This window comes from Panthera leo, chromosome C1, assembly GCF_018350215.1.
Source record: "Panthera leo isolate Ple1 chromosome C1, P.leo_Ple1_pat1.1, whole genome shotgun sequence".
Taxonomy (NCBI): domain Eukaryota; kingdom Metazoa; phylum Chordata; class Mammalia; order Carnivora; family Felidae; genus Panthera; species Panthera leo.
Genome location: NC_056686.1, coordinates 101,732,334 through 101,758,892, shown reverse-complemented (window position 1 = coordinate 101,758,892; position 26,559 = coordinate 101,732,334). Strand labels below are relative to the sequence as shown.

The window sequence follows — 26,559 nt, the reverse complement described above, 5'->3', positions numbered from 1 at the left end:
CGGGCGCCCCGCGGGGTCGGGCGGGGCGGGGCGCGGGGCGCAGGGCGGGGCGGGGCTCAGGGAGCGACGGCCCCGCCGCTCCCTGTCCGGGAGCGCCGCGGGAAGGAGCGAGCGCCGGCGCTCGCGTGCCGGGTCCCCCTCCGGCCGGGGCAGCCTCCCGGGCGCCCGCCGCCGTGGTGGCAGGAAGTCCCCGGGAACTACAAATCGAGGCATGCTGGGAACATTCCCCTGCTCCTCCCAGGAAATGTCCTTTGTCCAGCCCTACAGGAAGCCCCAGTGAGGAGTCAGCCGGGCTGGCGGCCAGTCTGCCAGCCAAGCCCGCGGCCGCCGCCGCCACAGCACAAGGGCAGACGCGCCGCGCGCGGGGCTCCGGCCGGGGCGCGCGCTGCCCTCGCTCCTCGCCGCGCAGGTAGGAGCGTGGCCGCGGCTGGGCTCACGGCCGCCTGGGGATGGGGCTGACCAGGACCCGAGCCGGTCGCCGCGGGGATGGGCTGTGCGCCGGTGAGCGGGTGGCGGAGCGGCTGGGCGAAGTTGTGCCGCGCGCACCGGACCGCTGTCCGCTCCCCCGGGGCGCAGAGGCCCCGCGCGCGTGGCGGGGTGGGGGGAGGCTCTGCCCCCCGCCTCCCCCGAGCCCAAGCTGAGCTCGCTCCGGGATCTGTGGCGAGGGGCGGGGAGGAGGCGGCCGAGACGCGAGGGAGGAGGCAGCGCTGCGAGAGCTGGTGGGACCGTCCCGCCGACCACCGAAGGGGGCATCCGAGACCCTCGGAAAAACGAAGCCCGGGGAGGAGCTTGGAAGGCAAGGAGAAGGTGAAGGGCTTTGTGTGCAGCTGCGGACAGGGACCGAGTGTGCTTCCCTCCCCTTGTCTGTCTGCGCCCCCAGCCCCACTCGAGGCCGGAGGAGTGGGGGTGGGGCACTCCAAGGAGGGGCAGCGGGTCATCTTGGGTCCTTGCGAAACGCGTTCCTCCTCTTCCCTCTCCCATCAGCCGACTCCCATCAGCGGCTTGGGCTGCCATCAGACTGGGCAGATGGCACAATAAGGATGAGTGGGTGGGGAGATGGGCAGCAGCTCGCCGTCCCGGAGGGTCGCCGTTTAGCTCCGGTGGGCTTCCCAACCCCCGATGTCCATGTGTGCCCGTGGGCGGGTAGCCGGGCGAAGCTGACGCGCTCACCCGAGGATAATGGTGTGAGTGGAGGCATGGGGTGAGGCGCGTGTTGGGAGGACCGGGCGAGTAGGAGGTGGAGGGGGCGCTGGGTGTACCTAACGGCCAGTGCACATTACGGCCAGGCTTCCAGAATCGGGTTACCACTTCCTCTGGGACTTTCCACGATTGTCCTTTTTCCTAACTGTCCCCCTCCCCCCCAGTAATGAATCACCCACCCCTTACTACAAGAGCGCCTGGCTGGATTCAATTTGGTCGTGTGTGCCTCCCTGCTTTTATAGCGGGCCTATGCGTCCTTTACCTGTGGGGTGACGCGGGTACGCTGCATCCCCTCTGGCGTTATCCTCGTCCCCGGGGGACTGCGGGTGTGGTGAAGGCGGTTGAATGGTGGCTAGCAAGTTAATAGTCTTCGGGGAGCAAGTTAATGTAATAGTCATCCATCCATAGTGATGGATGAGGTGGGCAACTTTGAACGCGGCCCAAGTGCTACTGCTGTATCGGAGCTCACTTGCCTAAGGGACCTCGGTTTCTCCTTTTCCCCCTTCCCGTCTTTTTTTTTTTTTGTAAATTCTGTATCCAAATGGTTCCTTCCTCTCTTAACAAACCAACATATGGATATTAGTTAACGTGGAATGTATTTTAAGAGCCAAATGAACCTGTAAAAATGCCACTTGGTGGTGAGACAGGAGCAGCCAAGTTTCCTGGTGAGAAAGATGTGTGGAGGCACAGAGCGCAGCCCTGTTTATAGAGGGTTTGTAGGGGGAACAGACTCTTCACGCTGGTGTCTGTAGGAGAGGTGAAGCATCTGAAGGGAAGAATGGAGCTGGGAAAAACCCAGTTGTCCAGGCTGAGGGCATGGGGATGGCAGATAAAGCGGAAAGGTATGTTTCCGATAAAGCGGAAAGGTATGTTCGTTTGGAAGACGATCTCGAGTGGGAACATTTTGGCAGTGTGTGTGTGTGTATGTGTGCATGTGCACATGTATGTGTGTGTTGGCGGTAGAGGTGTTGTTGGCGGAGAATTGATGTCAGAAGTTCAGCCTGGCCCCCAGCAGAATAAGGTGGCGCCAAGAGTGAACCAAAGTCATAAATGGGAAGCCAGGCCACCCTTTGCCTTACGCACAAAGTAAAACGTTGATGGCCTTCAAAAACCACTGGGATTGAGGAGGGGAATGGAGACAAATCAGACTGAGGCAAAGCGGCTGATGCAGCTGCAGTGGGGCGGGAAGGCTGACCTCACTGGAGGCTGTGTGACTAAGGCTGATAAAGTTACACCACATTTCCTCTCCCTCCCCCCAGAAAGCTTTGGATTTCCTCAAAATCTACATGTTTGCCTAATTTCTAGCATCCATTTAAGGGAAAGAGGAAGGGTAAAAGTTGAGTATAAAGATGATAAATTAAGACACAGATACTCCCAGCTCATGTAGAGTGGGGAAAAAACCCCTCACAAAACTGCAGTGCCATTTAAGAGGTCTGGAGCCTGAAGCTATGCCAGTGTTATGTGGGCTTTTTTTTTTTTTTTTTCCAAACATAGGCTTCACACCCAGTGTGGAGCCCAGTGCCGGGCTTGAACTCACAACCCTGAGATCAAGACCTGAGCTAAGAGTCCGAGGCTTAACCGACTGAGCCACCCTGGCGCCTTTGTGGGCTTTTCTTTGTATCTAAGATGCTGCTTCTTTTCCTTCTTTTTTGCCTTTTTTTTTTTAAACCCCCCTTATCAGGTTTCTTAGCACCGCATACTATGTAGTGGTAATGTGATCAATAAAGGTATGTCCTTAGTTTGGCATTCAAAACCCTTCACACTCACCTTGATCCTCCATTGGATCCAGAGCATCCCAAATTACCTACCCATTCTTGCAGCAAACAGTGCCCGTTCCCAGATGCCACAGATATCCTTCCACCAGTGTGTCTCCACCGGGTTAAACTCCATGCTTGTTAGGCATCCCGGCACTGCCTCTGATTATTTTCTGCAAATCCTAGCCCAACTGATGGAGCACCCTTCTGGAAGTCTTCCCAGACTTCCCAGTCAGAATTCATCTCATCCCCGTGGTACTTTGTATCTTTTGGATGACTCACACCTCTGGTCTGTCTTGAGATAGCTGGATGTTCATATTTCTCCCCATCAAACTGTAACCCCCTTGAGGGCAGTGGTCACTCTACCCTGTGCTTTACCTAGCAGTGCAAAACAGGTGTTTATTTGAAAAGCATGAGTAAATGAGGAGTGAGTGAAAGAATGCATATGTCTTTGTTTTAAACATCTATGTATTTGAGAGAAAGAGGGAGAAAGTGGGGGAGGGGGAGAAACAGAAAGAGGGAGACAGAGCATCTGAAGCAGGCTCTGCAGAGTCCACTTTGGGACTCGAACTCAGAACCAGGAGATCATGACCTGAGCTGAAATCAAGAGCCAGTCGCTTAACCGGCTGAGCCACCTAGGGGTCCCAAGAATGCATATGTCTTAATTTGTCTCTTTTCTACAAAAAAGGGGATGAAGCCTTTCCCATAGACCTGTGAGGATTCATTGCAATTGTGAACCTAAAGCATCTGGTGCATAATAGTCTGGAACTTTTCCTTTTGCTCCTGGATTAAGAGGCCCTAGAAGGATCTATCACCAAGTCTAGTACAAAGACATTCATTAGAAGTTTGTTGAGTAGGTTCTTTGCCAGCCTACGTTTTCAGACTCTTATAGACAGGGTGCAGAATGGATTAATCCCAGGTGAATAATCAGTGACTTTCTGGCTGGCTCCTGGACGGAAGGAGGTAACTGTTCCCCCTCAATTTTGTGAGGGTGAGATGTGCTTTCTAGAAAGCAGCACCGCAGAGGCTCTCCTGCTGTTTGGAGTGAAGCCACTGACGTCTGTCATGTTGCTTTGATTTTTTTTTCTAACTTTTTAATGTTTATTTATTTTTGAGAGAGAGAGAGAGAGACAGAGTGTGAGTGGGGGAGGAGCAGAGAAAGAGGGAGACACAGAAACTGAAGCAGGCTCCAGGCTCTGAGCTGTCAGCACAGAACCTGACACAGGGTTTGAACCCACAAACCGCGAGATCATGACCTGAACCGAAGTCGGACGCTTAACCCACTGAGCCACCCAGGCGCCGCATGTTGCTTTGATTTTTACAGCCCAAGCCGTCTGCCAGGATTAAAACGTAGTATATACAAGTACAAGGCAGATCAGACTCTCAGATTTTCCTCCAAGACACTGCAATTTTGTCGCCCCTCACTTAGCTCTAACTGGACAGCTTTTCATGCTTGCTTTTCCCTTGATCACAGCAACAGTTACAGTTATTGAACACCTGTGTAGCAACTATCGCACTAGATAATTTCCGTGCATTGCCTCCATCTGATGACTTACCTATTATGATCTCCATTCAAAAACGGAGGAAATGGGAGCTCAGAGGGAAGTTAAAGTAACTTGCTTCAAGTCCCAGATTCCGATCTGGAGGTAGACTGGAATTTGGCTCTCTGACTCCCAACCCTGGTCAGAAAGGGTGGATCTTTCCTCACTCTCGGAGAAAACTGCCAGATCTCTCTTCCTTCTTCCTTCACTTCCCAAATTTCCTGCCAGCAACACTGGGTTTTAAGTTCGTGCTAGTGGATCTCATTCTGAGAGGTACTGGTTTTTCATAAATTCATTATTCTTATGCCCTTAAACTCCCAGGGCCATCAGCTGGAAAGCTCAGGTTCAGAATCCCTAATAAGACCCTGTAGCACAGAACTGTGCCTCGAATCCTTTTCCCCTCTCTCCCAGCCTATCTGAATTCTTTCTATTCCTCCCTCCGGGCCAAGTCTTACCCCTTCCAAGCAGCCTTTCTTGACACTCCAGGTTACACAGCCTCTCCTCTAATTTTCTGCATTGTCTGAAATACCTGAAGGTCAGCGTCTTCCTAATGAAAGCAAACCTGAATAAGCCCCACAGTGGAGGGAATATTTGCGTATTCCCTGCGCATGGTGGAACCATGTGTCCAGAACACAACCCAGCGTGGGGTGGCCCTTCAGGAACTGAGCTGAGTCGACCGTAAATTGGTAATGACTGAAAATGCAAAAATGTAGGCATGAAACATTATTTGCATGTTGACAGTTTGGAAGAGAGGTCACTGGGATCATGTTCTTGGTTAATTTTCATCCCTTTCACGTGACTGCCGCAAGAAATAAACACCTTCTGGAAATATGCCAGAGCCGACCCCTGTACTGCTGAGTTTCATGAGCTTGACTGACATCACTGATAAATGATTATGGTGTTTTATGGATAATGGGGTAGCATGGGCGGGGCCATTGCTTCACTACCTCCCCCCTTGATGTCATGCCCGCCTTCTCCCGTAATCTTATAGGAAGGGCCTTTTTATTGCACATCTGAGAAAATCACAAGTTTCCCTGCTCCTACAGATATGTTTGGGCCGGGGAAGGTAAGGCGGGGATGAGGAAGGAAGAGCGTTTGTTTATTTTTACCTCTGAGAGCAGCATCACTTGTGTGGGGTATGGATTTGGATTTTATTGTGTCCTGTATTGATGGGGATGGTAAAAAAGATCAGCGGCCTCTCCTCTTCGGGTGGAAAAGGCTTTTACTCACCACAATATCGCATTCATCCCTGAGACCCACTGTGCCTCCTTTTTCCCTGACCTCAAGGCTGCGCAGCACTTTGGAAGCCTGGGTATAAACACAGTGTGCTGTGGGGTGGTTTTAAGCACATGAATCATTTTAAGGCAACTAGTATAGTTCTTGGGATGCCTGCCTTCGTTCGGCAGTCACTCACTGCGCATCTGTAGGCCAGCAAGTTTTCCAGCGAGGTGTGTGGCTGGACCACATGTGAGTCTTCAAGTTTCCCTTCCTGCAAAGGGTCAAGTATGCATCCTGTATGTGCTGTAATTTGCTAAACTACGTGTAGTTAGGGGGAAAGATCCTACCTGTTTCAGAGAGGCATTTTAGGTATATATTGTCTCCTGAGAACTTTATTAGAATCTTACCATGAGTTAGAAAACAGGAACCATTCTTTCTGGTTTTTATTAATCAGAAATGTGTCACTTTTATCTCAGTGCTGTGCACATTCATGTGGTTAGCATATCTTTGGTGCTTGACAACACTAAGGCAAAGCACTATTGGAAGAACCCATTTCCAGGTGTTGACCCCCCCCCCACCCTCCCGCCTGCCCCCACCCCACCCAACACCTAGGAACCTTTGTGTATTTCAAAGAATCACTCTTTTTTCTAGTCTTTTTTATTTGTTTAAATTTATTTTGAGAGAGAGAGAGAGCAAGCAGAGAAAGAGGGAGCCAGAGAATCCCAAGCAGGCTCCACACTGTCAGTGCAGAGCCTGATGCGGGGCTCAAACTCACGTACCATGAGATCATGACCTCAGCTCAAGTCAACAGTTGGGCGTTTAACTGACTGAGCTACCCAGGCGCCCCTTTTTTCTCTTTTTAAAATAATCTCTCAGGCAGGTATTGACAATAATTTCTGGTAGTAGTAGGTGGTTTTGAAAGCAGTGATTTTTCATTAGAACGTAACCTCCACAAAGCAGAACCCAGTATAATGGGTAGCACATGGTAAGTGTTCAGTAACAATTTGTTGAGTGAATGGATGTGTTATCTTTTAAAGTATTTCATTTTGATTCTTTCCTAATATGATGGCATTGCCAATTTCCTACCGTGTGATGTGGCAAAGCGTCCATGCTTAAATGTTATATAAGCAGAGGAAATATAGTTGTTTTTTTACAAGATGGCCTTTATTTTTTAGAGTGGTTTTATGTTCACAGCAAGGTTGGGCACAAGGTAGAGAGTTCCAGAGTGGCCTCCTGCCCCTACATATGCACAGCCTCCCCATTATCAGCATCGCATACCAGAGCAGTATGTTTGTTAAAAATCCATGAACCTGTATTGACACATCATTATCACCCAAAGTCCACAGTACACGTTAGCATTTGCTCTTGGTGTTGTACATTCCAGGAGTTTTGGCAAATGTGTAATGACATGTATCCACCGTTTTAACATCATGCTGAATAGTTTCACTGCCCTAGAACGTCCTCTGTATCTGCCTGTTCATCCCTTTCTCCCCTCTAACTCCTGGCAAACACTGATCTTTTTACCATCTCCATAGTTCGCCTTTTCAAGAATGTCATATAGTTGGAGTCATACGGTATGTAGCCTTTTCAGATTGACTTCTTTCACTTAGTAATGGGCACTTAGTTCCCCCCATGGCTTTTCATGACTTGATAGCTCATTTCTTATTACCTCTGAATAATATTCTGTTTTCTGGACGTGCCACAGTTTATCCATCTGTTGAAGGACACCTTGGTTGTTTCCAAGTTTTGGTGATTATGATTAAAGCTGCTGTAAACCTCCATATGCAGGGTTTTATGTGTGGATGTTAAGTTTTCAACTCATTTGCATAAACACCAAGGAGTGAGAATGTCGGATTGTGTGGTATGAAAGGCTCAGTTTTATAAAAAGCTGCCCATCTCTCTTCCCAAGTGGCTGTACCATTTTGCGTTCTTATCAGCACTAAGAGAGAGTTCTTGTTCCTCTGCATCATCACCAGCATTTGATGTTGTCAGTATTCTCAATTTTTTGCCATTCTAATAAATGTGTAGTAGTGTGTTGTTTTAAACTGTAGATCCCTGGTGACGTATCATGTTGAACACCTTTTCATAGGCTTATTTGCCATCTGTAGATCTTTGGTGAGGTGTCTGTTTAGAACTGTTGCCCATTTTTATTTTATTTACTTTAAATTTTTTAAAAGAATTTTTAAAAAGTTTTTATTTATTTATTTTGAGAGAGAAAGCTCAAATGGGGGAGGAACAGAGAGAGAGAGAGAGAGAGAGAGAGAATCCCAAGCAGGCTCTGTATTGTCAGCGCCAACCCCAATGCGAGGCTCAAACTCAGGAATCGCAAGATCATGACCTGAGCTGAAGTTGGACATTTAATGGACTGAGCCACCCAGGTGCCCCTGTTGCCCATTTTTAAATCAAGTAGTTCATTTTCTTGTTGTTAAGTTTTAAGGGTTCTTTGTGTGTTTTGGATAACAGGCCTATATGTGATGTGTCTTTTGCAAATATTTGCTCCCAGTCTGTGGCTTGCCTTCTCATTCTCTTGATATATTTTTATATACATGAACCTTTCTTGTTTTTCTCCTTTTGGTGAGTGTACGTGTGCCATATCTATTTTAATGCAAACCCAGCTTACCCCAGAAGTGAGAAATCTCATGTAAAATAAACCTGCAGAAATGTTCCCTCACTTCTTTTTTTTTTTTTTTTTTTTTAAATAAGGTGAATGTCAATGGAATTTTACTAGACTGTGACCTCAGCCTGGACCAGCTCAGAAGCAGTTGCTATAAGAACTCCCTTTATTTCTTCCCTGCTCCCAACTAGGTACTTGTATGTATTGATCAAACTGGTAGTTTGGTAAATATTTCTGGTCACCTACTTCCTGTAGAGCATGGACCTTTTTACACACTTCTTGAAGAGCCTCTGTTTGTCCATAGCTTAATTCTGGACTCTTGAGGAAAAGGGGTTTCTAGGCTGATGATTGTATGCAGGTGAGAGATAACAAGACTATAGTAGAAAATGAAAAAACACAAACCCCCTGCAAACGGCCACAGAAGAAGCTTTGGTCTGAACAGACACTTACAATGTTAAATAGACGTTTTCCCCCGTATTTGATTGTGTTTCCTGATGTGCCTCCCCGCTGACCCCCTCCCCAACCAAGCAACTTCTAACGGATGATTGTTAGTCTTTTTCATTCATCATTTAACTTCTGTTCATTCTGGTCCTGCTTTTCCTCCAGGGGTGAGCAGAGAAGCAGCTGTCCCGTCACATTGACAGGAGTCTAGTAGCATTTCCCACCACGAACACAGACACAGCTGTGTGCCACCTCTGTCCTTTGCAGAGCTGAACTGAGTGTTTAAAGCTTAGAGTGGAGGGGAGGACTCCCGACAGGACAATCGGATGCAAACAAGGGTGCTGGCATTTGGCCAAGGGATGAGGGTTCTTTTTCTAGAACATTCTAACTTCTGAAGCTAATCGCCACTTTCTATCATGTCTACTTATTTAGCAGGATAATTAAGCAGGCTTGGCTCTTGGTGCTGACAGGTTATTGGATCCTGTTCGGAGAGCTAGGTAGTTTCCATGGCTCTGCCTTACCTGATGTGATCTTGGCCACATCACTAGATTTCCTGGTCTTGTTAGTCCTTCGTTTTGGGACTGAGGGAGAGAAATAAGGACACCTAATTTTATGCATTTTAAGAAATAATTTGAGGGCTCATTATTGGGGGGGGGGGGGCATGGATAACCAAAGTGAGTAAATCAACGTGTTCCCTGTAGGAGCTGGCAGTCGGGAGCTGGTAGGGAGGGAGAGAAAACGAATACGATACAAATTATTGTAATTTTAAAACCGACAGTATTTTAAAAACTAACAAGAGACAGAAGAAGATAAGGAAAAGTACCTTAAAGAGTCATACAAAGCGAAACAATAGTAATTCTCTCTGAGCATTTAACAATAATCCTATAGGGTACATATACTTATTGTACCCATTTTGTAGATGATGAAGCCAAGGCTCCAAGAGATAGAGCAACTTGTTTAAGGTTCTAGAGCTAGAGGCTGGATTCATACAGGTGGCGTGGCTCCAGCATCTGAGCTTTTATTACTTCCTACCAGGAAATGCATCATGCTGTTTCTTGAGGAATAGCATGGCAAGAGAGGAAAAACACAGGGTGCCTTCTGGGAGGCTTAAAGCATCAGGGTTTTGCCTGGGGTTAGCCGATTAGAGGTCAGGGAGGGGTAAGAGAATCTTATGCTACATTGTTGAAGACGGAGTTTATGCTTCTCTGAAGACTATGGCAGAGTCTGTCAGGGTTCTGAGCTCCAAATGGAGTGGTAACTATGTTTTAAGATCAATCCAGCAGGTGGTATGTAGGTGCATGTAACTGGTAAGAGTGTCTATTGCAGTGATCTCCGCCACAGAAAAAAAAGAGGAAAGAAATAAAAGGAAGGGCTCCGAAACTGATTTGACTGAAAGGGGTGAGGAAGGGTCAGACAACAGGGTTTTGAGCCTGATGAGTAAGAACAGAGAGGCATGGACAGAAATCGGTACTGTGAGGAACTGATTTGTAACAAAGATTTGGGAGAAGAGCTACTGTTCTTTGGTGGAAATTCATTTAGTCTTCACAACAGCCTTTCAAGGTCACTTGTTTTTCTCATTGCAAAGACAAGGAAACTCTGTCTCAAGGAGGTAAGTAACTGTCCTGGGGGATACACTATGTAAGAGGCAAACCGCCGTTTGAAACCAGGTCTGTTGATGCCTCCTGTCCTGTGTCCCGTGTGATGTTCAGGGCAGTGGTATTAATGCTCCTCAGTGTGATGCTTGGTGCATCATTAGAAACGTGGATCTGGAGTGCACATCAGGGGTTGGGGTAAGAGGTTCAAATACTGAGGTCTCTGGGCAGAGGTGTTTCTCTAAAATTAGGGAAAGGGGCTAGATGATTGAGAGGTGAGAGAGAAGAAAGTGTAGACAAGAACCTTGAAGGCTGACTTGTTTGAGGGGTTCAGAAGAGGAGACAAGGTGGGGCACCTGGGTGGCTCAGTCGGTTAAGCGCCCGACTCTTGACCTCAGCTCAGGTCCTGCTTGATCTTATGGTTGGTGAGATAGAGTCCAGGGTTGGGCTCTGCACTGACAGCCAGAGCCTGCTTGCGATCCTTCTCTCCCTTTCTCTGCCCCTCCCCTGCTCTCTCTCTCAAAATAAATAAACTTAAAAAAATTTAAAAAATAAAGAGAAGCCAAGGTGGTAAGTGCTCAGGAGGACTGGGACAGTGTAATATGAAACTCAGGAAGGAGAGAATTTCCATGGGACGTGTCTCAGCAGGATTTCTGCAGTCATTTACTGAATCCCTGTTACATATACAAGCACTTTGCGGTGTTGATGGTGTTAACCTTAAACATAAAGGTCAGTTACTTTACCAGTAAAATGGGTTTATTTGGGAAAAACAGAACTGTAACTTGAGACATGCAAGCTTTGGCAAAAGCATAGGCGTGCCCAGCAAGCAAAGGAGAGGAACATTATTTTATGGAGAAGAAGGAGGAAGTGGAAAGAGGTTGTTTTTAATGCAAGTCCAGTGGAGACAAGCCCAAGTCTGGGCTGCTGACCTTCCCATTGGCTGAGTTGCAGGGTAGTTGATTTCTTGCAGGAGATGTAATGTACATCTTTTCCTATTGGGGTCTGTGATTGGAGGTTCTTGCTTTAATTGACTTGAGTAGTAAAGGCCGTTTCTCTTAGCCTCTCCTTCTACCATCCAGACGCCACTTTAGGTGAGGTTTCCTTTTATTAATTTGCACAATGGCAAGATCATAGGAGAAGAGACCACTGGATTTGGAAGCTCAGAAATTATAGCTGGTACTGATGTAAGCCTAACTCTCCAAATGTTAGCTATTAATACTATCTGCTGGGATGGCTCACACCTGGGAAGCCTGTGGTTCCCTGGGGAACTGATGTGTGTGGTGATGAAGCACTTTATCAGGTCTCACTGGCACGGACCCCTCCTTTTCCCAGGAGGCACTGCAGAAGGGGATGTAATATAGTTTGATCGTTGGTTTGGGGCATTTAAAAAACAGTAATGTGAAGAAAAAGTGCCCCTTCATAGAGTTTCATAATTTGGTAGAAAAATATCTTTTAAAATTCTTGTTAGAATGGAGTGAGGGGCGCCTGGGTGGCTCAGTCAGTTGAGCGTCCGACTTCAGCTCAGGTCATGATCTCGCAGTCCGTGAGTTCGAGCCCCGAGTCGGGCTCTGTGCTGACAGCTCAGAGCCTGGAGCCTGCTTTGGATTCTGCATCTCCCTCTCTCTGCCCCTCTCCTGCTCTCTCTCTCTCTCTCTCTCTCTCTCTCTCTCTCATGATGACTTTTCTTTCAGATGCTGTACCAAGGACTTGGAATTATTAACTGTTTACCATAACACTCCATTAACCCAAAGCTAACTCAAATGATTGCTTTCTTTCCTAGCCAACAAGATGTCTGTTTTCTCTAAGAAAAACAGTTAAATCAGAGACCCTTTTTAAGCATCGCACGAAGATAAGTTTGAAGAACACTGTCTGAGGGAAAAATAATTAAAATCAAAATAGAAAAGAAGCAATTAGCAGGAGTCTGGAAGAGAACAGGAAAAATAGGAGGAAGGTAGCATCCGTGATGTGTGGTAAAGCCAGAGCACACCCTGCAAATACGACTGAGCCGGCTGGGGAGTGCACTGCAGGGCACATGGAGCTTGAAAGGAATCCCATAACCTGGAGGGCGGTCCCATTTCTACCACCAGCTCCCCACCTTTGTGAATTCAAACAAGCCACTTATTTTCCCTAGTCCTCATTTTCCTCATCAGTAAAAGGAGGGATCCTTTAAAGACATTTTCAGCCAAAAAAATCGTGCTACTGGCTCGTCATCTGTGGATATTGTCTCTTCAGCAAAATTTAGCTTGTGGTTGGTCTGTTTCTGCATCGTCTCCCACACAGAGCATGCCAAGCTATTACAGCAGGAGCAAGAAGATGTAAGAGGAAGGAGGGTGAATCTGAGAAACCGTATTGGTGGTGATGGGTCATGTCGGATGAGCGTGCCTGGAACGCTTTTTTACTCGCCATGAAGTGTGAGCCAGGATTCCTTATACTGCAGAGTTTTGTGTTCCTCCTAGAATCCTTTTTTTTCACCTGGGTATTTCCAAGTTATTATTTCCAGGCAGGATGACTCTGTGAGCACTTTGAAGATTTGTTAGGAATGAGTTGGCGACTTTGGCCAGATTTTTAGTTCTTTTTCCTTGGAGAAAAGGAGGATTAGCTAACAAAGCATTTTGCGTCCTGGGTAGGTAATGGCTTGATTAATGTGCTTTGACTCACTGCCCAAGTAAGCAGCTGATGGGAGCTATAAACCCAGGGTCAAACTTGTATAAATTAGCTACATCCCAGAGAGGCAGTGTGTTGGAGTCTTGAAGAGCAACTTAAGTCCCTCTTAGTGCACCTGCCGTGTAACACAAGTGATAAGGAAGCGAGAAGCAGGTGAGCTAAGTGAGATCCAGGGAGGCCCAGATCATCAGTGTGAGTGTTTCAGCCAAGCACTGTCGGCTGCGTGGGGTAGAATAGAAGGGGGATTGGAACAAAAGTTGCGATGTCAGTGATTGAAGCTCGTGTCTGCCCTTAACTGGTACACTCATGGGTAATTCACTTAAACTTTCTGAGTCCCAAGGCTTATGCTTCTGTAAAATGGTGCTGGACGAGACCAGCAGATTCTCCTCTTGCCGGCTGCCTCGTTCTGCTCTGTCATCAGCTGACGTTTGTGTCTGTGCTGCCGCCTGATTTGGGATCTACTGTCAGCACCTTCTCTTCTCCACCAACCCACCAAAACATCCCGTGGCGTGTGGGGGTGCAGTGGGCTCTTACACCTCTTCCCCCAGACTACTGTGGACTTCTGAAACACTGTGATAGGCAATGTATTATGGGTCCTCCGTAGTAGTGGTTTATAACAGGGTTTGGTTTTGTTTGCCATAAATTCTTTCAGAGTCCAAGGGAAAGCCATGGGCCTTCTCAGCAGAAGAAAGTTTCTACAGACACATTCACATAAGACTGCAGGGAGTTCATGGACTCTGAAGGCTCTCAGGCTAAGAACCCACGCCCAAGAAAAATACCATTATTCTGCTTCCAAGCTTGTAGAGGATGCTGTTCTCTCCAGGAAATGCTAGGGGCCGAAGGTAAAGGGGACATTAGGAAACCCTGAGCCTCACGACTGGCTTGGGGACTGTGGTATTGAAGCAGTGAATGAGCTTGGATGCCACAGTCTCCTTGTTGAGACAAATGCACCACTTCCTGGATGACAGCTGTGTCCTGTGACCAGTTCTGTGTCCCCTTCGCTAAAACGGACAATGTCTGTGAGCTTTTGGTTTCCAGCCTGAAGTGGGAACGTAATACCGTCTAGCTGCTCTCTCTGTGATACGGTGTGAGTAAATTTGCATGGCATTTCTCCGAGAAGGACACTCTCTAAATGTAACAGTTCTCAGCTTGGGCTAGTAAAGTAATTCTGTCCCTGCCAGGGTTCATCTCCTGGAGATCACATTTTCATACGTCACAAGTGTATTAGCTTCCTTTTCACCGACACGCACCCTGACCTTTTTCATCCCCTCAGAAGATCGTTCTGGGGACGACCAGTTACCAATATACTCAGTCTGTTGGATGCTCGTGTCATTTTGTCATTTTGGCTTTTCCGGGGATAAAGCATTCCTCTGGCCGAGTTGTCAGGACCGTGTCCCCTGTCAGGTTTGTCTCCCCTTGGTCTTGGGTGTAAAGTGGCTGAACTAACAATAAGCACCAGCTATGGCAAGATTGTTTTTTGAGTTCCTTGGAAATATAATAGGTGATGAAAGTGGAAACAGTTTTCTGATGCTATTTTGTGTAGAACAGCTATTCTATCATAAGAAGAAGAAATAAAAAGCTCAAAACATCAAAGTTAAGTTCCTTTTGTGTCTCCCCTACTGCCTCTCTCCCCAGTTCTCAGGGGCTCTATTCAATATTGAGCATCGTAATCAGTCCCGATTTGGTGTACTTCGTAAAAGCAGGCTAATCCGTTTGTGGAAGTCACTGATTTTTTTATTACAGTCGGTTCAGCGTTTGAATGAATATAATCAGCCTTACGTTTCAGAAACAAAACGTATGTTTTCCATTTTACAACTTTTTATTAGTAGCTTTCCTGGCAAACACAAAGTAAGTAGAGCAGTGTGATAACACCGCATATACCGCTCTGCTTCAGCAGTCAGCTGTGATCACTGAAAGGGCGTCTTATTTTTTCTGCATCTCTGCCCACTCCCCTGTATCCTGGACATTTCATTTCAAGTGAAGCAAATTCCAGACATACCATTTCACCTGTAAATACTCCATTATGAATATATTAAAGCTGTAAGAGCTCTTTGTAAATTTATTCCCAATACCAACACCTTAAAAAAAAAAAACACACAAGTAAGTTTCTTACTATCAAATATGTAATCAGCATTCATGAGTTCCCAGTTGTGTTATAATTTGTTTCTGTACCTTAGTTGACTTGGGATTCAAGTAAGGTCTGAACGCTGGTGTTGGTTGAGACATCTCAAGTCTTTTGACTTGGCAGTTTCCTTCTTGCGTATCATTCTTGCTATTTTTGTCATTGTTGGTAAAGAAACTGGATCATATGTCTCCCATAGTTCCTATGATCTGGGCTTTGCTGACAATGTTATTCTTATTTTTTTAATGTTTATTTGTTTTTGAGAGAAAGAGAACAGAGCGCAAGTGGGGGAGGGGCAGAGAGAGAGGGAGACACAGAATCCCAAGCAGGCTCCAGGCTTCAGGCTTCAAGCTGTCGGCACAGAGTCTGATGTGGGGCTGGAACCCACGAACCGCGAGATCATGACCTGAGCCGAAGTCGGATGCCCAACTGACTGAGCCACCCAGGCGCCCCTGATAATGTTATTTTTAAGGAAATAGGAGTCATGCAAGTATGTGATTTTTAAAAACATGTTTTTCAGCCTATGTAACATCTCACTCTGTGCTGAAGACCGTGCAGCTCTAGAGTTTGCAGTTTAATTAGGCAGGAAAATTGAAGCATCAGGAGACGTCTCTACATTTTTCTTCTTGCTTTCTCTGTTGGAAGACGCCTTGGCAAATTGTGTGCAGTGGTGTCACTTGCCCACTGCTGAAACGAATGGGGCTGGAACACGCCAGCCCATCTTCATCGGCAACGCCAAACAGTTATTTTGGGCAGAGAATGGGGAGAGCAGTTTTTCCTGTTGAATCTGTAAGTGGGAAACTGGGGTGATTGAATGTATACATCAAACCCCTTGGTCCCAGTGCTCCTCTCTCGCTGTCTGCATTCTCTTGAGGACTGTTCATTCCAGTGGAAATAGGATCACAGAATCATCTGCGGGGGGGGGGGGGGGGGGGGGGGGGGGGGGGGGGGGGGGGGGGGGGGAAGAATTCCTGGAGTCACCTGGCCCCATCAGGTAACCTTAACCAGGATTCCAGCATCAGCTCTCCAGAACAAAGCTGTTTGTTAACAGTTTCCGCAGCCCACATTCGCCCACCGTGCCTTCTAAGTCTGCTTTCTCCCTCGTCCTTCAGCGAAACAGATTATTAAATTGCGTCTCTCTCTGCAGTGGGAGTGTGTGCCTGTAAACATATGTGTGTGTCTGTGTAGCTCTTCGGTTAAGATTAATTTTGATTCTTCCCTGCTGTCCTGTATGGTGCCTACACCCAGAGACCCTGTTCAACTATCTGTATATAGGAATGATTTTTTATAAAAAAGAACATGTTTTTAATGGGTGAATTTTGACTTACAATGGGATTATTGTGGACTTTTTTTTAAAGCTGTCGTGTGTTACGATTAATTTTATGCATCAACTTGGCTGAACCAATAGGTACACAGATACTTGATCTAACATTCTGAGTGTTTCTGTGACAGAATTTTGGGATGAGATTAACATTTAAATTGGTAGATTTCAAGTGCCTGGGTGGCTCAGTTAGTTAGGCATCTGATTTTGGCTCAGGTCATGATCTCACAGTTTGTGAGTTCGAGCCCCATGTCGGGCTCTGTGCTGACAGCTCAGAGCCTGGAACCTGCTGCAGATTCTGTGCCTCATTCTCTCTATGCCCCTCCCCTGCTCACTCTCTCTACCTCTCTCTCAAAAATAAAATAAACATTAAAAAAAAAAAAAAAAAAAAAACAAACCTGAAGGCTTATACCTTTAAATGGGTAGATTTTGAGTAAAGCAGATTGCCCTCCATAATATGGATGGGCCTCATCCAATCAGCTGAAGGCCTGAACAGATTTCCCTGAGTAAGGAGGACTTCTCCAGCAGATGTGCCTTTGGACTGGAACTGTAGCATCATCTTTTCTGGATCTCCAGTGTGCTGACCCACCCTGTAGATTTTGGACTTACTAGTCTCCAAAATGGGTCAATCCCTTATAGTAACTCTCTTTCTATATACACATCCTGTTGGTTTTGTTTCTCTGGAGAATGCTGACAAATGGTGTTGTGGGGGTGGCGGAGTGGGGGGAGGACAAGTAAGTATATGCCCTGGGTTTATCTGGCTGGCTGTATTTGAAGTGGTGTTTTCTATTAAAGAGATGGGAAGGTCATTGGAGAGGCCATCAGAAAAAATTGAGATTCTCCTGGCCATAACCCTTCTAGCAAACTTTCAATTTTTGACCTCGTCTGTTTCCCTTTCTGAGCCTCACTTTCCTGTCTGTAAAGGAGTTTGAGCTAAGGGGTTTCCAGCTCTAGGATTCCATGAAATATAGGTGTGGAGCATTTGAGCCAGCTGTTGACAAGGTATCTGAAGACAGTTCTGAGGACTTACCAAGTGCAAGATAAGAAAAGAGGCTGAGGCTGTGTACCAGGTAGTGGTCGTGGTACAATGCCAAGCAGAGTGGAGGAAAAATATGAACAGAGGGGATACTCTGTGCATCAGGTAGGACATTCGAATCGGTTAAACATAAACCATGGACGAGTAAATGCCTGCCTGAGAATCTACCTTTTGCGACTTCTCGTCTGATGGCGGATGGTCTAATTTTGAGGGCGCTTAGAATCTGTCTCTGAATTGCAGTCATCCTTATTTTTTGCAGCAGGAGTAGGGTGTTGGTGAAGGCTTGACAGCTGTGACAAGCTGAGGCCCCTCTGGCCAAACTGAGGGGCCCCAGCACAACCAACAGACAGGAAATGCCTGACCCCAAGGACATTCATGCTATTCTTGACTAAAGAGATTGGAAGGCGTCTCAGACTAGCTCTGACCACTGGGGTTGTGAATTGATTTCTCTGTGGCCTTGGTTTAAGCCTTTCTCTTTTTTTCAACCCGGGCTTCCCCCTCCAGGTTAAAAGAAAAAAAAAAAAAAAAAAAAAAGCAGTAACCACAAGGAGGAAACCGTGTTATTTTAGCTTCTCCTGTCTGGACAGTACTTGGTACTTAGCTGCAGTCATCTTCTGGCTTTCTGTGGGAAATGAATGTTCACCTCATGTGGCAGCCTGCCACTCAGGAGGGTTGGCGTTTTGGGTTGGGCAGTCTGGGTGTGTGACTGGGGAAGTCAGCTGCACCCTTTGGATACGGACACCTTGTCCCAGATCACCGGAGGCATCTGTGCAAATGTGGTGGGGTGGATTTCTTTGCCCTTGCCTTCTTGCTGACCGCAGGCTCTCCCGCAAGGCGGCAGGACCCTGCTGGCCATATCCCCTGAGAGGCTAGTGCTAGTTGACTGTTTACTCAGTTGGTGCTGAGGACTGACAAATGATTAACCCCCTGGAATCCCTGGTTAGACCCCAGTTATGGTCATGAGTTCAGCCTTTTGGACCGCAGACTTCAGATTGTTTTTCCAGCATTCTCCCCCCGTCTGGGTGTCTTGGCCCTGCCTCTGCTATGGAAACCCTCCCCAGGGAGCGAGTGGTGTGCAGGGGGCGTGGGAAGTGAAGGCTGGAGGCCTCGGACCGGACCGCCGTGGGGGAGGCGGGGAGGCCGGCCAGCCCGCGGGGAGGTAAGGAAGGCACCCTCCAGAGGACTGGGGGACGGGAAAGGCGCTGCAGCCTGGAGGAGGCGGAGTGGGAGCCGCTCCTGGCCCTCCGCCCAGCCGCTTCCTTCCCCTGACATGACAGCCCCGCTGCCCTGGCCCCTGGCCACCTGGCAATGGCCATGGCACATGACTCCCCCGCCCGCTGGACCTGGGAGGGGGAGGTCTGTGCGCAGGCCAGCCCCCTCCGCCTGCCCAGGGCCCCTGGGGGGCCGCGCGCACTCCCCCAGGTTCCTGGGGCTCAGGGCTCAGCACCTGCCAGCACTCCTCCTCCCCCCCCCCCCCCCCCGTTGGGGTCCACCCAAGGCAGGGGGCCAGTCCGAGTCCTTACTCCACCTAGGAGCTGCATCACCTGGAGCTCATCTGCTGAGCCTCGGCATTCTTGACACATAGAACAGGGTGGGTGACCCTCCATGTCTGCCTCGTGGGATCATGGGATTATTGGAGTCAAATGAGCTGCATCGCCCAGCAGGAGACGTCTCACCGCAGGTGCCTGGGAGCACCTCGCTCCGCTCCACCCCACCTGCCCTGGCCAGCGGTGGCATGACCCTGTGCCATCCGTGCCAGATGCCCTGGAGAAAGACAGCCAGTGCTTGATCTTTCAGGAAGGTGAGGGAGAGGGGTGCGCTTGTCTGCCCCCCACCTCCCCACTCCCGGGAAGTTCCCTCAACTCTGTGAAGTGGTGGGCCTCTTGCTTTTGGAGAGGGCTAGGTTTGCATAGAGCCCCAGAGGGGGCCTCTGGGAAAATGTGCCAGTAAACTCCGGGTAAATTCTAATTTCTGTCTGTGCTACTGGCCTCACTTCCTCTTCCCCCAGCCTATTCCCTCCTTTCCCTCCTTTCCTTCCTTCCCAACATCCTTTATCCCATTTACTTCTACTCTGTAGCATTATCCTCAAATTGATGTGATCAGTCTTTGAAATGGGGTCGAGTTTGTGTGGAAGGCACGTGAGCATTTTCATAGTGACTTTATAGGGTAACGAACATTACCCTTTTTTGAGTGGGGAGGTTTGGGATAGGAGTAGAGGACATGAAAATATTGCAGGTTCTAAAAGCTAGGATTTGAGCAGCCTTGGCCAAGTTGACTGATCCCATCCTGAAGTGATCTGCACCCAAGAGAAAGGTGTGGGGGGAGGGGGTGGGCATTTGGGGAGTTAACCGCTTGCTGTGCTAGTTGAGGAAACAGGCTGCAGCTGAAAATGTCTAACGAAGCTGACAGGGGTGCCTCGTTGGATTAATTCTCCCGTGTACCGTATGGCAAGCTAGAAGAGGACTCAGGTACATTCAGACCCAGCCTGGCTCCAGAGGGGGCAGATACTTAAAGTCACACAGCACAGTGGCTGTGCTGGCCAAAAACCTGGGCTCTTCCCCATTGCTGCTAGTGCAATGATCAGAAATAGATGCAGAATTAATCTTGTCTGCCTGACTGCTCCCACCATTACCTGTTTGGTTCCCCCCACCCCACCCTACCCTTAAACTTCTAACTCTTCTGCCTGGGAGGAAGCTGTCCCTTACACACAGTGGAAGTCAGGGTTTACTGAGCCATGCACCTCATTCAGCTTGCTTATACATTCTGAATACAGGATCCCTTCTTAACATCCCCAAACCAATATGGAACTGAATCTTCTTCCCTCACCCCTGCTCCCCCAAGCAGCTAGCCCCTCCCTGGTGGTCGTGTCCATAGGGTGGGCTGTTCATTAATAGAGCCTTTAGTTGCCAGGCCAAAGGAAGCTCTGCTTATAAGACTATACCATTTATTATGTCTCTATGCCTACGGCTTTTACAAATCTTATAGGATATAAGGAACAAATCTAACAGGCCAGGCGGTACCGTGCTTGTCTTACGGGTGCAGAATCTGAGGATGAGCAAGGTTAAGTAACTTGCACTAGCAGAGTAGTGGACGGAGAGGAGAGGATTTGAGCCTCGGGCAGTCTAGCCGCACATCTGTCACAGGGCCCTGCTACCCATTCATTATCCACCCCTTGGCCTTGCCCAAGAAAACACGTTGCTAGCTTTTATTTTGAGAATGAATGGGAAAGGAGTTGGAACAAAAAGTGCTTACAGCACTATTGATGGACACTTCAGTTATACCGCAGTGTTTAGATAACGGGTCTAAAGATGAAGTCCTCTCTAGATGGAGACAGACACAACTTCTGTCCTTGTCTTTTTGTGGTTTTTAAAATAATTGTATTCTTTCCTTTAATGTGTTTTGTCACATTAGAGACAAAGTTGGCTTTTTTGCTGATAAAAAAAAATGTATCTTTAGTGTAGAAAATACAGATGTTCACAAAAAGGAAGAGTGACCCCAAGTGACACACTAGGCTTCTGGCTAAGAAGATGGGCCCTGGAATTCTCTACTGAGGGGCTCAAATCTCTGTGGTGCCCCCGATGACTTATATGACCTTGAGCTAGTCACAGTTTCTGTGCCTGTATCTTTGTCTCCGGAGTTGAAGATCATACCCTTCATCATTGGGTTAAGATTAAATGATGCACAACCCTTACAAGTGGCCAAGAGATGGCTGATTAGCAGCTCAATAAATAATGTTCTGGTTTTCCTCTCTGAACCTGTATATGTGTGTGTAGATATACATATACTAGTATGCATATACTAATAAATGAGTTTTTTTTTTTTTAAAGAGCAGCTAGTTTTCACCTAACAATATATCATGACTGCTTTTCCTTACTTCTAAATAGACTTCTCTGTTATTTGATGGCTGCCTGGGACCCCATGATGTGAGGGCATGAATGGAACTGAATCCATGCAGATTTCCAGGTCTGCTCTAACATTCATGCACTTGCAAATAAATCTGAGTAGATATTGCACCATGAGTGGTGTCGCTCTAGGTGCCAGGAGCTTCCCACCCTTTTTAGAGCACACCTAATCTTCCCTGTCCTGGTGCAAATGAGGATCTAGGCATGTTCCCTTCGGGAGCTCAGAACTTTCTTCATTCTGAGTGTGGCAGCTGTGAACTTCTATATTCCAGCCCCATCTGGGGAACTCAGCCTCTGCCTCTCTTCCTTTCTCCCGCTTAAATCTATACAAACTATGTTTCTTTGCTTAGTATCTCTGGTAGGAATTATCTCTTGGTTCCTGAGAAATCGCAAATCAGAAAGTACTCTCATTCTGTGTTTGCTCTGAGGTTACTCAGAAGGTCTTGTGTCCTTTTTAAAAGGGTTTAGAGGTGAAATGCTAAGCTTCAGCTCAGCAGGGAGCCTGATGTGGGGCTCAATCCCATAACCCTGGGGGCTGAAATCAAGAGTCAGACGCTCAACTGAGCCACCCAGGCATCCCAGAACCTGCATTTTGAACTGTATATATTCTAAAGGAGCTCAGCAACATTCCTGGACACTGCTGACTGAACATCCTCAGACAAAGCCGTTTTCTTATGATGTTTAAGGGACAGGCATGAGTTTTCACTCTAATCTAGGGAATATATCTTCACCTTTGAGAAAGGATAGAATTTGCTACTTAGGGCAGCGAATCTGCCAAAATTATGGTGGTGCCCCTGTGTCTGAGGTATGCTGGAAACGGCATCAGGACTTCAAGAGAAATAATCTGTGTATTTCATATTAAAAATAGAAATGACAGATATATTCTCGTGAGGATCAATTTGTAAAAAACTCAAGAGTTATCAATTCCTCTCTACAGTGTTTTCCAAAGCACTTTTGTTAATGTTTCCTTTGGACATCCTACCTGGAAGAAAGGCTAAGTAGCGTTGTCCTCCTTGCACTGATGAGGACACTAAGACACTAAGACAGGTGAACTGACTTGCCTTGGGCCTTGGAGTAAGGCTGGCAAGAGCCTACAGAACCAGGGTTGCCTTGGGGAAGTCCTCTCAATAGAGGCAGGAAAAGCTCCCAGCCAAGGAAAGAGCATCTTGCTAGTTCAGATGCTGCTGAGGCATGGAAAGAGCTGGACACTTCAGAGTCTCAGTTCAAGATCTTTGCTGCCTTGAGCTGAGCTGTAGGAGTGATGGATGGCAGGAGCCCATTAGTTTTGGCTCAACTGCTCAGTCTTGGCAGGGGGCCTTTAAACCTGATGTCTAACAAAAGGTTTAGGAATCCGATGTCATTTTCTTCCTGCAGTTCACATGTTGGCCTGTTCTGTAGAGGGGTTACCAACTGTGTGAGGGTCATGTTCCTGTTAAGGGCTTTCTACAATTAAAGTATATTATATAAGGCAAAAGATGTAATGAGGTTATAGAGATGGCTTCTAATATAGAGGGTCCCTGCATCTGCCTCCACCCCTAGCTGACCTGCTACAGCTTGAATTATCTTGACTCACTGCTCGTAAGAGAGCGGTAGGTCCTCATTGGTTTAATGAGGTTTTCCTGCTTAGAAGTTAGTCTAAGGCTAACAGGGTCTTCTTTTTGAGCTTTATGTTTTCTCAGCTGAAAACTGGGTGCAGCCACCATGAAGGCTAAAAAGCCATGTTGATAGAATAATCCACTTCAGATACGGAAGCAGATTAACCTGTATCCAGCGGGAGTCGGCATGTTAGCCTCAGAGTGCCACTGTTCCTACACAACCCAGACCAGCCTCCTTTGCACTCAGTTCTGTGCATCTTAAAATGAGAGGTGGAGCAGAGATTTGCCATCTGGGGCATGGAACTCTACACGTTTTCTTGGACTGTGCCACTGATTTTCATGGAAATCCAAGCCAGATATGGTGAGGGCAGGAGGCCAGACTGACGTGACCTTTATCTGTGTTTTGTCTGGAACAGGGGTCCCTGGTCCCGTCCCTTGTCCTGTTCTTCCCGGATGGAACAAGAAGATAAACAGGGTGTGTGTGAAGCCCAGGACTCAGAAGACGAGGGATGGGCTCTGATTTTGAGAACTCTGAAGACAGGGAACGGGACCCAGAAGAAATGGGAATGGGCTCTAATTCACAGGATGCACTCAAGAGACAAGACCACCCAGAGCCAAAGATGGGCTCCAACCCACAGGATGCAGCTCTAGGAAGGGACCCAGAGGCGAGGGAACTGGTGTCTGACATCTGCCCAGGTGAGGACGAAGCTGGCATTTCCTTGGAAGTTGTCCCACTCACCATCATTTCTAGCTCCTCTAGAGTTAGAACCAGGGGTGGCATTCGTTGCGGGAGAGTCCTTTAGTGGACACCATTAAACAGATTCGGTGCCACTGAAAGCCTGAGGAACAGCCTTTTCTTGAGTCCAGCTTGAGGTGGGCTGTAACTGGTTAACACGGGTGAAGAGGGTAACTCACTGGTGCGGCACTTTACAGTATGCAGAACACTGCTATAAATGAACACCTGGAACCACACGAGAGGGAACACAGCTAGGATCAGAACCTACCTCATCAGGGTGTTGGGAGAGTTCAGATGAGTTGTGCATAAAAACTTGGCACAGCTCTGAGCAAACAAAGCATCCAGGTGTTTACAGTTACAGTCATCATCTTTGTTTGTAGATAAGTAAACTCAGTGGTAAGTGACTACCCAGGTGCATGTGGATAATGCCCAGAGGGCTCAAGGCCTCTGCTAAGTCCCTTGCTACTCCTGACCTGGAAAGAGTAAGTGCTGGCCCTCCATCCACCTCCTTGGCTCCACCTTTGGGCATTCATTGCTTCATACCGCCCTGTGCGTGCCTGGGGGATAGAAGTGAACTCAAATACCTTATGGCCAAGACTGTGGAGTTACATTCCTTCCCCTGTGACACATCCTGGACTTCCTGCTGCCCTCCCCTGCAGTGTGCACAAGCACGTGGTCTTTTCATATCCTAGTAAGCTTCCGGAGTGCCCTCTGCTTAGAGATGGCCACCAGAGACGGACAGGTGTGCGTTTTGAGTCAGTCTCTAAGCTCTAGGCCCTGCACTCACTCCCCCTGCCCGGCCTAAATAGTAAAGCCCTTAAGTTGGGGTTGGTTGTTGTTCCACCCCAACAAATTATAAAAATCAGCCCATTACCTGGTTAGGACAGGTGGTCTTTTCTTGTGGTTGGCTGGACTGGTCTTGTCTTTGGAGGCCAGGGCCTGGAAACGCATTGGGAGCTGCTAGAGTGAGCCAATCTGTCCCTAGATCCCACAGAGCCCCACCTGCTCAGACTTGACCATTTCAAGCCGACTGTCAGGCCTTCAGATGTGTACCATGGGTGGGGCCTGGGCCCAGAGACAGCTGCTGGAAGAACTGGCCCCCCAAGGGAACAGGTGAGTGAGCCTTTCCCAGGTTTCAGAGCCCACTCTCAGGTAGGCCTTCCCCAGGAGGTACCAGGTGGGAAAGAGGCTGGAATCGTGGGGGCCCTGGAGAGATAGGCTTGAGAGTACCTGGGGAAGGGAATCACTCCGTGGCCCACACTCTAAGAGGCTGGCCTCCTCTAGGTTTACCTTTGAGCGCCAAGTATGGTCACCCCCCACTGCCACCTTTTCTGTTGCAGAGGGGCTGCTGAGTGAGGAAGAAGGGGCTGCTCTCCGCGAGGAAGAAGATTACCCATCTGGTGTAGCTGAGATGGCGATGTTCCCGGGACTGTCTGAGTCGGACAGCATTTCCCGCAGCCCCCGGGAAGAGGAGGAGGAGGAGGAGAGCCCTGGGGAGAACCCGCTAGACGAAGAGGAGCAGCCGCCCCCTCCCATGCTTCCCTGGCGGCGGCACCTCTCCCTGGGGAGTCGGCACCGGAGCGACAAGCCTGCCCACCGCCGCTTCCGCCGGCTCCACCATCCCATGGCCATGGACCTCGGGGAGCTCGACAGCCTGATGGCCAGCATCATGGACGCGCCCACCATCTGCCCCGACTGCGGGGAGAGCTTCAGCCCCGGCGCCGCCTTCCTGCAGCACCAGCGCATCCACCGCCTGGCCGAGGCCGCCGCCGCAGCCAGCCTGGAGCCCTTTGACTTCGCGGGCGAGTGCGGCGCGGTAGTGGGGATGGTGGGCGTGGGCGTGAGTGTGGCGGGGGGCTTTGGGGCGGGGCCCGCGCTGGCCCGGCCCCCGCGCGAGAAGCCCTTCCGCTGCGGGGAGTGCGGCAAGGGCTTCAGCCGCAACACCTACCTGACGAATCACCTGCGCCTGCACACGGGCGAGCGGCCCAACCTGTGCGCCGACTGCGGCAAGAGCTTCAGCTGGCGCGCCGACCTGCTCAAGCACCGGCGCCTGCACACGGGCGAGAAGCCCTACCCCTGTCCCGAGTGCGGCGAGGCCTTCAGCCTCAGCTCGCACCTGCTGAGCCACCGGCGCGCGCACGCGGCGGCCAGCGGCGCGGGGGCGACAGCGCTGCGGCCCTTCGCCTGCGGCGAGTGCGGCAAGGGCTTCGTGCGCCGCTCGCACCTGGCCAACCACCAGCGCATCCACACGGGCGAGAAGCCGCACGGCTGCGGCGAGTGCGGCAAGCGCTTCAGCTGGCGCTCGGACCTGGTGAAGCACCAGCGCGTGCACACGGGCGAGAAGCCCTACATGTGCTCCGAATGCGGCGAGACCTTCAGCGTCAGCTCGCACCTCTTCACGCACAAGCGCACGCACTCTGGCGAGCGGCCCTACGTGTGCCGCGAGTGCGGCAAGGGCTTCGGGCGCAACTCGCACCTGGTGAACCACCTGCGCGTGCACACGGGCGAGAAGCCCTTCCGCTGCGGCCAGTGCGAGAAGCGATTCAGCGACTTCTCGACGCTCACGCAGCACCAGCGCACGCACACGGGCGAGAAGCCCTACACGTGCATCGAGTGCGGCAAGAGCTTCATCCAGAGCTCACACCTGATCCGCCACCGCCGCATCCACACCGGCAACAAGCCGCACAAGTGTGCGGGCTGCGGCAAGGGCTTCCGCTACAAAACGCACCTCGCGCAACACCAGAAGCTGCACCTGTGTTAGGGCTGGGCCGCAGGGAGGCTGCCCTGGGGGTGGGGTGGGGGGAGCATGCGGGGAATAGATGT

The 26,559-nt window shown here is 49.0% G+C and overlaps 1 protein-coding gene across 1 annotated transcript; it reads left to right on the top strand.

The window, feature by feature from the left end:
• The first annotated feature begins 367 nt into the window (after positions 1-367).
• Positions 368-26,559, top strand: ZNF697 (zinc finger protein 697). The gene is given in 4 exon segments (XM_042953661.1): positions 368-409; positions 23,417-23,502; positions 23,505-23,696; positions 25,077-26,559. Coding segments are annotated over 3 exon segments (1,662 nt in total). The 5' UTR covers positions 368-409; positions 23,417-23,453; the 3' UTR covers positions 26,498-26,559.